The sequence below is a fragment of the Nyctereutes procyonoides genome, unplaced genomic scaffold (assembly GCF_905146905.1).
Source record: "Nyctereutes procyonoides isolate TBG_1078 unplaced genomic scaffold, NYPRO_anot_genome, whole genome shotgun sequence".
NCBI classification, from domain to species: Eukaryota; Metazoa; Chordata; class Mammalia; order Carnivora; family Canidae; genus Nyctereutes; species Nyctereutes procyonoides.
In genome coordinates this window covers 21640444-21652211 of record NW_026575034.1, presented here as the reverse complement: position 1 = coordinate 21652211, position 11768 = coordinate 21640444, and the positions used below count along the sequence as shown (strand labels likewise).

The following is an 11768-nucleotide window of genomic DNA, read 5'->3' as shown; positions in this document are numbered from 1 at the left end:
TTGTGTACATAGCATCACTACCTAAAACTGAGGAAAATGGAACAGAAATGTTTTCAGAGTAGAGAACTACAGAACCTGTTGGATAAGAAGGGCCTCAGTTATCCTGTAAAGTACTTGGAGATATATAGAGAATTGGGGAAGAAAATTTCTAGAAACATATTTTTGAGAATCACAAGGAAAAAATGTGTTACTTGCAGTTAGGAAAGTGAACGGAATCATCCTTAAAAGGCACCTGGATGAGGAGAGACTACAGACAAGGACAGAATACTATTGAAAAGAAAGATGAAGAAAAGAAGTAAACACATTTCAAAGAGTATTCTGAGATTTAGAAGGAAAACAGAAGAGGTGTTCAAAATCCAAGAGAGAAAAAAAAATAAAAAAAAATACAAGAGAGAAGAGCATTTTATGAAGATGAGAAATATATTAGTAGATGAAGAATGTATCACTCTCTGTTTGTAGCCATGCCCTAACCAGTTATTATATTTAGTTATTTCTAGTCTCCATGCAGTGGGAACATTGGAGTTATAAGGACTGCATAAGATTCAGTATCAAGTCCAGAAAAAAAAAATCAGAGCGTGCATTCTCAAAGAACAGTTAATTGCAGTGCATGAGATTTGTAAGACTTTCTGCAGTATGCTAAAATGTGTGTGTGTGTGTGTGTGTGTGTGTGTGTACATGTGCCTGCATTGGCAGTGGGGATTATGTCTGGTGAGTCTCCGAAGGATTGTTTTGTTGATCTAGGAATAAACATGAATTTTTTTTGGAATAAACATGAATTTTATTCCAAGCCTCAGATAGTAGCAAATCAAAGTTTTGTTTCAACCACAGAAATATAGAGAATATTTGCAAAGGAAGAAAGAAGACGAAGTGAGATGTGAAGTTCAAATGCAGAAAAATAATTAGGAAAAGGCTATATTTCCCAAGGCTAAAGGATAAGATAAGGCCAAGGGAAAACAAAGGCACAATGCCATTGTAATATCTACTATGGCATCCCTCCCGGGTTTGCTTTTTAGGACCTATCCACCTATTCCTCAGTTGCTGGAGATATCAGATGTTGAGAATTCACACCTACATTCCTCCCTAGAAGGAAAATCTCATCCAAAATTGTGCCCCATCACACAGGGTGGCCCATGGCTAGTGACTAGACACCACAGGCACACAAATAACTAGCTTCCTTGCCTCCTTGTGGAATAACTTAGAAGGGCTATTCCAGCTCCAGAGCTTCCCATTGTATCACTGGAAGTATCCGATGCAATCTCATGAAAGGTCAGTTTCTCCTTTGAACTGATCCTACCTTATTGACTTTTTATAAGTATATTTCTCTAGAGAACTCAAAATTCCTTCTGCACACCATGTTATATCTCCGTTCAGTTTCAATAGACTCAAATTAAAACACTATATATGATCATAGGAAAGATTGTCATTTCTACTCATTTTTAATTTGCTAATTAGGGCCTGTCACTAATTCATGATCACTACCTATCACTATATAAAGTATCATGATATGGCATGCCTGGGTGGCTCAGTGGTTGAGCATCTGCCTTTGGCTCAGGGCGTCATCCTGGACTGGGATCAAGTCCCACATCAGGCTCCCTGTGAGGAGCCTGTTTCTCCCTCTGCCTGTGTCTCTGCCTCTCTCTCTCTTTCTCTGTCTCTCATGAATGAATAAATAAATACAATCTTTAAAAAAATAAAAATTAAAAAAATAAAGTATCATGATATCATGGAGATAAATCTGACACTGGTTTTGACCTCAAGGAAATTATACCCTAGTAGTTCATGTCTACCAGTTTTTCAAGCTAGAGTGAGATCAGAATCACCTGGAGGGTTTATTAGCAAATTATTGGGCCCCATCCACCCCCAGAGTTATTGGTTTAGTGACTATGGAGTAGCGTCTAAGAATTTGCATTTATAACAAATTACGAGATGATGCTCATACTCCTGGCCTAGGAAACATTTTGAGAACTACTAATAACCAATGATAACTAACATAACAGAGAGATAAATAGACCTACAAAAATAATTAATAATCCTTAAATAAGCCACTTAGAGAAAGCGCTGATGATGGTATGTCATTAAATCTGGGCTAAGAACTATTTTGTTGATTGGAGCTGGTAGGGAAGATTTCCTCATCAGAAGAAATAAGAAGAATGACATGGAGAAGAAAGTATGCAGAAAGTCTGAAGTTCAGTTTGACCGAAGCATAAAGGTAAGATTACATAAATAGGTCAGAATTCGTGTTTAAGAGTCTTTGGTGCCATTTTATAAAATATTGGCTTTTTTCACATAGGTAGGGCACTCTTGCTAGTTTTATTCTTATGAATCAGAGTTGGCAAACTTACTCTAAAGGGAGAGATAATACAAATTTTTAGCTTTGCTGGCCAGAAGGTCTTGAATACAGCTGCTCAGTTCTGCCATTGTAAAGTGGAAACAGCCATAGAAAATATGCCAATTAATGGGAATCCTTGTGTTAAAATAAAAAAATCTTCATTTACACTCAAAGGAACATCAAGGGAAAACATACAGCACTGTCTTAGATGTAGCACTACCTAAACTCAACAAGCCCAGTCACTGTAGGTATTCCACCCACGGACCAGAGCACCCCATAGAATACATCCTATAACAGCAAAGCTTGTAATGGTTGCACTCATTTGAAAATCACACAGGCTCCACCATGTCACAGATTGCATGCATGGCACAGAGCCAGTTACAACCCAGACTCAATCACAAGGCACACCAGACAGATGCCACTATTATAGTAAAAACAGTCTGCTGCTAACTTCAACACATTAGCTTCTATCACTCTTATCAGGGAAACTAACTACAGCACTAATATAGCCTACACTCCTCCTAAATTGAGGTAAGTATCTGGCCTTGGTAATTCTCTAAATTTAAGAAAGATAGACATATTGTCAGTATTCAGGCAGCATGAAGGATTATCCATTAATATTATGCAGCATGAAGAAGGCAGGAAAGAAAGTTAAAAATCACCAAAAGCTCTTAACAATATCTAAGAACAACCGTGTTAAACTGCCTAGGAATGGGAACGTAATATAACCTAGTAAGTGATAAGACTTGGTAGTTCTAGGAGGGATATTACTTTGGTAGAATCACATAATGGTCTCCCAATGTGTCTAAATTTCTTAATTCCATTACTTAGCTCAGATCAAAACACCAGGTATCCAGTCCTCCACCCTTATGGTAAATATACTTTATCTATTCCTTAGATACTGAAAGGGAGAAAGATGTAAGACATGTAGGAATTTGCTATATTTGAAAATGTTCTACATGGTTTTCTATGTAGATGAGGCAAATACTTTGAAGTGAGTGTCTTTTTAATTGTGCCTCATATTGCCTCTCTAGGTCTCCACTGCTATATTATGGAATTAAAGAATGGATTTTCTGTTTCTTCAGAAAACAGACAACATGCTATAAAAATGATTAGGGTCTTTCCCTGGAAGCCAGAAAACTCCTGCAAGAAATGTGTCTATAACCAATTCCTAGCAATATGTTGCATTCCAACAATACACAGTTCCATCCTCCCTCCTTCCTTCTGGTGGGGATTCCAGGGCTAGAAGATGTGCACATCTGGATTGGCTTCCCCTTTTTTGCAGTGTATCTGATAGCCCTTCTGGGGAACATCACTATCCTGTTTGTGATCCAGATGGAACATAGCCTCCACCAACCCATGTTTTACTTCCTGGCCATGTTGGCCTGCACTGACCTTGGCTTGTCCACAGCCACCATCCCCAAGATGCTGGGCATTTTCTGGTTCAATCTCAGGGAGATTGGGTTTGGTGCTTGCATCACACAGATGTACACTATCCATATATGTACTGGCCTGGAGTCTGTGGTGCTGACAGTTATGGCCATAGATCGATATATTGCCATCTGCAACCCCTTGAGATATAGCATGATCCTTACCAATAAGGTGATAGCTATCCTGAGCATAGTCATCATAGTCAGGACTTTGGTGTTTGTGACTCCATTCATATTTCTCATCCTGAGATTGCCTTTCTGTGGTGTCCGGGTTATCCTTCATACCTACTGTGAACATATGGGCTTGGCAAAGTTGGCTTGTGCCAATATTAGGGTCAATGTTGTCTATGGATTGATTGCTTTCTCAGTGGGATACATTGATCTATCTGTGATTGGATTCTCCTACGTCCAAATCCTCCGAGCAGTTTTCCACCTCCCCTCCTGGGATGCCCGGCTCAAGGCACTCAACACATGTGGCTCACATGTCTGTGTCATGTTAGCTTTCTACCTGCCAGCCCTCTTCTCCTTCATGACACATCGCTTTGGCCACAACATTCCTCATTACATCCACATTCTTCTGGCCAATCTGTACGTGGTTGTTCCCCCTGCTCTTAACCCTGTTATCTATGGGGTCAGGACAAAACAGATAAGAGAGCGTGTACTAAGGATACTTATCCCTAAAACCTATTGACATTTAGATCTCGGAGGATTTTCCATGACAGTTAAGGGAAATAATAATATAAAAGTAGAAGTAAACATTGGAAATATTTTTGTAAGACTTCAGCACTCCCACACAGGTCAATCACACTATATTTCCCCCACTCTTCCTATTTGTACACCCACTAGAAAGCATAGTTCAAAGCTTCCCAAACTATTTCTCTACTTTACCACAAGAAAAACACAAAACAAAACAAAACACTCACATTTAAACCACATTGATATTACAAAATTTTTAAAGAGAGAAAAAGGTTGGCAAAAAAGTGTGGCCCCAGTAAAAAGCCTTGAATAATTTCCTTTATATGGAGTTTCTCTTCATTCACATGTCAGAAGGGAAAGTTCATGTCTTAAAATGATGTAGGATTTCATCAATATCAAGCAAGATACAGTGGCAAGAGAAATTAACTGGAAGTCGTAAGATCTACATTTAAATTCAAGACCTGGCCCTGATTAGAAGATATGCCTGAAAATTTCATTTAGAGCTCTTTGAACTTCAGTATTCTTGCCAATAAAATGCTGTAAAGCAATACTAGTCTGGCACTGTGAACTCAAAAAAAAAAAAAAACTATTGAAAAAAATCTTTGCAGTTTGTAAAACATGAAAAGATTTGTAAAAAAATAAACAAATGTATTTCTAGCATGGTTGTTACTTCTACCATAAGTAGGTTTAGCCTACTAAAACCCATTCTAATATATAATCTCTGTTATGAAGTGAGGGCACCAGCTCCAGATTACCCCAATGCTTGGTGTTTTTTTACAACTCTCAACCCTCACCTTAGTAAGACGGTCTGTTCATCAGGAGGCTAGAAAGCCCAAAGAATTAAAAGGGCCCAATCTAGAATCCTCTTACACTATTAGTGGTAATGAGAACTGGTGGTCACTCTGGAAAGCAGTATGTCAGTTTCCTCAAAAAGCTAAAAGTAGAACTACCCTACCCAACAATTGCACTGCTAGGCACTTACACAAAGGACACAAAAATACTGATAAGAAGGAGCACATGTGCCCCAATAGTTACAGCAGCATTATCAACAACAGCCAAATTGTGGAATGAGCCCAAATGTCCCATCAACTGATGAATGGATAAAGATGTGGTGTTCATACACACACACACACACACATACACATATAAAATATGGAATATTACTCAGCAATCAAAAAGAATGAGATCTTGCCATTTGCAATGACATGGATGGAGCTAGAGTGTATTACACTAAGCAAAATAAGTCAAAGAAAGACAAATACTGTATTATTTCACTCCTATGTGGAATTTAAGAAACAAAACAGATGAGCATACAGGAAGGGAAAAAAAGAGAGAGGGAAGCAAATCATAAGAGACTCTTAACTATAGAGAACAAACTGAGAATTGATGGAGGGAGGTGGGTGGGGGATGCCCTAAATGGGTGATAGGTGCTAAGGAGGGCACTTGTGTAATATGTGTTACATGCAAGTGATGAATCACTAAAGTCTACTCCAGAAATCAATATTACACTATATATTAACAGAATTTAAATAAAAATTGATAAGTAAAAAAACAAACAATTTTGGTAAATAATAACAATAATAAAAGAGGGCTCTATCTGGACTTGAGGCCTCAGGGAAATCCCACCGCCTACAGTTCTTATTAGAGTGAGCTTTAGGACAGCTATAATAGAACCACACTCAGTAAGAGCAGAAAAGGAGAAATGACATCCGCTTGCTTACAAGAAGGGGCTCTCAATACCCTCATGCTTGGCTCTCATTTCCTCAAGCCAAAGCCATAGGTGCGACTCAGCATTTGTCATTTTCCACAAAAGAATTTTCTCACAGGCTCCCCTCCATCTCACAGTTGCTGGAAGAGTTTATCTACCACCCCCTTCCTCCTGTCCCTCAGAAGACAGAAGGGCCAACTTCAACACTGATGACCTAAATGATAGTAATAATCTCAATGTCCTTACATACTGATAACAGTGATAGTAATGACAAACAAAACAAAAGCTCACATGTTTTGAACACTTGCAGTATAATAGTATCTGGGCATGATAACATTAATTTTCATAAAACCCTTGTGTGAATGATTATAAAAATTAATTTTAAAAACATCTAACAGAAAGGATGCAATTCATAGGAATAAGATACATATTGTTAGGTGATATTGCCTAGCATTTTGTCTACTCCGTTGGTCTCTCAAGGAGTGCTTTCCCTACCTCTGCTATGCTTCTCCCAGGTGCAAATCCAGAAGGGACTCAAAGAGGAATTCCTGTTAGTCATATTCAGACCTTAATTCCTCCACCAGGTTTCTCTAGATCAGTGCAAACGGCTACTATAATTATGAGAAGCTTGATTCAAACTACAGGTACATGGTTATAGAAACTACAGCTTGTTATTGGGGTTTTATAAGGGATGTAGGGTCCAGTACACCTTTTGTCATTCTCCGTAGCGATGAACACAGCTTCTGGCACATCAGGTGGCTCAGCAAACATCCCCTTGTTTATGATATTGAAGTGGCTAAGAGAAGAGTTAACCAATTCTATCTACAATGCATCTTTAGTTCCAAGTAGTAGATCCCTAAATAAAGAATGGACAAAACATATACTCGAGTTTCAGGTTAAGAGGATGACAGTTTCTCACAGAATTGTCAAGCCCAGTGCAGGTGGCTCAAGGAACCGGACACAGTGGTCCTAAGATAGGCTTTAGGGTGAGTCGTCTTACACGTAAAGGGGAGAGAGGAACAGAGTTACCCAAAGAACCAGCTCATGAGGGACAGACACAACTTTGCCATGAAGTTCTTATTAGCAAAAAAACAAAACAAAAAAGAAAAAACAAAGCAAAACAAAACAAAAGTCCTTTTTGTACAGTCTTTGGACATACCTTGTTAGTAGAATGAAGTAGTATAAACTAAAGCCATTTCAAATTGGTAGAGTACAGATGTTTTGTCAGTTTAATGGAGAAACTCTGTGGAGTCATTTTGCTACCACAGGCTGACTATGGTCCAGTTGTACTGGAAGAGAGTGTATTAAAAACATGAAAAGGAGGAAGAGGAAGGCCAACCACCAGCCACTCACCTCACTGCCTGGTTTGCAGGTTAGTCACATTAGAAGGGGAATCTGCATAAGGAACACAGCCTTTTGAGAAAGAGATCTATACCATTTGAACCAAAAACTACTATTGAACACTGCCACTCAGGATCAGTGAAGATTTAAATCAAGATCCAGTAGCAAGAGAGAGCAAAAATTAAATATCTGGAGGAAAAGGGGAGTCTATGCTGGTGACCAATGCTCAAAACAAAGACATAAATATTGTTGAAAAAACAAAACTACATTTTACATATAGAATAAAGTAGAGTTTGGGAACCTCTTAATACATAGTCATCCTGATATGCTAATTCTAAACCTTTTAGTGTTAACAATGAGAGCTGTGACCTCAGAGGCCCAGTGTGGGACATCAAAATTCTGTAACCTTGGAGTCTACACAGCCTAGAGTTACAGTCAGGAGAAAAAAAAAAAGAAAAGAAAAGAAAAAACCTTCCTAGCTACAAGTCAACACTGCTCTCTTGTGGATACTAACAGGAATAGAAATACTGGGATGAATTCAGTTCTCAATCTCTTCATGGTGTTTGAAGGGGGACTAACAACTCTGTGTTACAAAAACTCCTGGGACCTCCAACACTTAGGGGAAGTTTAGTGAGTGGCTTCAGGAAGAAGACATTGTGCTTCCAGCTCATTAGGCACGTGGGGATTTAAATGATTAATTTAAAACTTAAAAGAGATATAACAATTATGTGATTTTCTCTTTGTCAATAATATCTAAGATCAATATCAAATCAATGACATGGGCCAGGTATTCATATTTACCCATATATCTATATTTAATAAGATGTTACATTAGCACTATTTGTAATAATAACATTTACTAATATCTTTATCTACTCAACCAAAATTATCAAGTGCTTTACTCATGATCAGCACAGAATGAATGAGCATACATAATTACCAAGAGGTAAACTACTTTTAGAATGATTATAGTCAAAACAGACCATGAATTATTATTATTTTTGCAAATTGGGCAACTGAGGAAAAAGATGAATTACTAATGGTTATTCAGCTACCGGGGACCAGAGATTGGAAAGAAAAATCAGGCATGTTTGCTGATTTAATCCATTTTTTCCTAGCACATTGTCTAAGGATTGAGCTACATTTTTGTACTTCACCTGAACAGCTTTGTAGCTTTCTGAAGTTTTTCATACTCCAGATTATAGATAGCAGAGGTAGTGCACATCAAAATCCATCATACACTGAATCACTCAATGCAAGTAAAGTTAGTTACTATAACAAAGATACCACAGTAACTTAACATAATAAAAGTTTACAACTGCTTCATATCCTATTCCAGTGCATGGGGGTTTTGGTTCATGTCAACACTTAGGGGTGCAAGCCTCTTCCATATGTGGATCCTCCATGTATTAAGCCCTTATGGATCTCCACAGGTATTTCTGAATCTGGCTGTCATGAGATGGAGGGGAGACAATGTTCAGGATCTTGTAGGAGGTTTTAGTGGCTCAATCGGGAAGAGATTTACATCACTCTATCGTTCCTTTGGCCACACTGCTCACATAGATCCAGCTTCCTGTAAGTGAGGCTGAGTCACTGAATGTTCATTTCTTAAGAGAAATGATATGAGAGACTCTCACATGTAAAATAAACTTACACTCTTCTTAAGGGAGACCAGCCAGGCTCTCATGTAGTCACTGTATGCAGCACAAAGCCCAAGATCTCAAGCAGTGAGTGTCTTCTGCATCAGTTTCCGACGTGATTCCTCGTGGTCCAATCCTTTTTCTCCTCTCACTGCATAGATAATGATGGAACAGACACTGCTACAGATCATTAGAATTCCCATTAGGAAATAAGGCATAGAATCCATTCAGTAGGAACTTGTCCATGGTAAGGCTGGAATACTTTGGGAGCAGGTGCTACCACATTTTTATCCACTGAAGTGGTGGAAGTTCTCTGACTAGACATTGGTTATGTTCTCTGGGAGGAACTTGCCATTGTTTCTATAACCTCTTGTGCTGCCTTTGCAGGATTGTGTCTTCTTCATTGTCCCTCATGACATTATGCCATGCATGTGGCTTCTTTTGCATTACTGCATTTGGACTGGGCTTCCAGCTGATAAAATATTAAAATCAATCATTGTTTTAATTCTTTGTTTAAGGATTTATTTATTATTTTTATTTGAGAGAGAAAGAGAGAGTTGTAGAGGGGCTGGGCAGTGGGAGAGGGATAGAGAAACTAAAGCAGACTATGCACCAAGACAGGGGCCCACGTAGGGCTCAATTCCATGACTCCGAGATCACAACCTGATCCAAAATCAAGGGTTGGTTCCTCAACCAACTGTGCCACCCACGTGCCCCAATAATTGTTTTAATTATTAAACAAAAAACTTCTTTAAAAGCCAAGCTCAAGTGTTTTTGGCAATACACAGTCTCAAAAACCAGATTTCTGACCTGTTTGTATCAGGGCATTTCCAAGCACTAGTAATTACAAGCACATATTTTTTTAAACATAATTTTAAATTTTTCTTTCATTTCTCTTGTCTTTTCCAGTTCACCATGCCACTCCTTTTCAGGTAATGGTGTCTATCTAAGGCAGTGGATTTGAGTAAGACAACTATACACATAATCTACTCTTATCAGTGCTGGTTGCTATGAGTCTGTGTTTTTCAAAAATAATGTAAAACATTCTCTTAACCTTTGACCTCCCAAGCAGTAGGATAAGTCTTCAAAACTCTGTATATATGGACTTTCTCCACTATCATTAATTTCTACTTGAACACCTGCCAACTTTATGCTAAGCTCATCTATTTATCATAATAACTTTGTTTTTGTTTGTTTAATTTTTTTCATAATAACTTGTTAATGGAATCAATAATTGCAAACACACACAATTACTTTAAATTGTACCAGCCATTTCCTCTAGATTTACTATTTAGTAGACATATCAGATCTCCTTGTGCTGTGATTTTTCTAACATTGTTATCAATTTTCTCAGTGTCTGTGGTGTTAGGATAACTTGCTGGCTGTTGAAACAAACAATTCCAATTTGTCAGTGGTTAATACGTACAATTTAATTTTTTGACGACATCCATCCAATGCATTTAGAAGGAGAGGCTGTCCTCCATGCTGTCTTTCAGGGACCTAGCTTCTTCAATTGTGTGGTTCCACCATTTCTAGGGCTTCATATCTTCAGCGGATTAAGTACAACTGGCCAAAGTAGAGGGGGGGAGAGTATAGAGGACTTCAAGTAGACTGTAAATATTGTACTTAGAAGGGGTGTGTGTCATCTCCTTGGCCAGACTCCGTCTTATAGCTCCACCTAACTATAGGTGAGCCTGGAAAATGTAAATTTATCTATGCATCTAAGATAGGAGAGAACTCTGTTTAGTAAACTTAACCTTGCCAGTGTCATTTGTACATATTGATTGTCACCTGACTCCAGGCTATACAGTGGGAAGAGTGAGAAGTGGTAGGAGACCTCTGGTAATTTTATGGTTCTCATCTCTCTGAGACACTGTCAACCAGAGCCTGAACTGCTGCTTGTTTGCCTCCTCCAGGTGAACATTAAGTAAATCATCAGGTTTTGTTTTATATTCCTAAGAGAGAAGAAAGGGGCCCTATTGTGTTCCTTCCATGTTTTCCAACCATTCTTGGATCAGTGTTAATAATGGAGAGGGATATTGGTACACTGCATCTCAAGACTAGAAGCTCAGTGAATAGGTGCAGGGATTTGAACCCAGACCTGCTCCCTAGCCCAAGACTGTTTAAACATATTCTTAGAATCCTCTTTGACACTTGCTAGGATGACATCAGGAACCTGACATGGGGACTTAAATGAGTAGTGCACTCTCTGCTCAGTCCTTGAGTTTCTGCAGAGTTCTTCTGGTCTGTCAAGAGACATTGCTGTTAGGACACAGCAGGAAGAGGACCTGATGAGTTAATATTCCAGAGGACTGACCTTGGTGGATTTCCTCCACAAAGTCACTGATATTATTGCCTTTACTTGAATGTTTATAATAGAATTAAGAACTGTGTCCTGTTTGAGAAAGAGGCTATCAGTTTCCTCAGACCCATTCTTGCTCCTGAAAAAGTAAATATTGATTTGTCTGTAGGTGGAGCCAAAAGAGGTCTGTTTATGGATGTATGTTCTGTGCTTCCTCAGAGCTAGGTGAGAGTGCTTTCCTCGACTTTCCGGGTATGCTGCTGCCTTTGGAGGAATCTAAAGCAGTTTGTATGCTATGTTTATCCAACCAACTACCCTCCAC

General features: G+C 38.6%; 1 protein-coding gene across 1 annotated transcript; it reads left to right on the top strand.

Moving 5' to 3' along the window:
- Positions 1-3508: 3508 nt before the first annotated feature.
- Positions 3509-4450, top strand: LOC129505079 (olfactory receptor 52E5). Its single transcript, XM_055318016.1, has one exon. It carries the CDS (start codon positions 3509-3511, stop codon positions 4448-4450), a length of 942 nt encoding a protein of 313 aa, XP_055173991.1.
- Positions 4451-11768: the final 7318 nt, after the last annotated feature.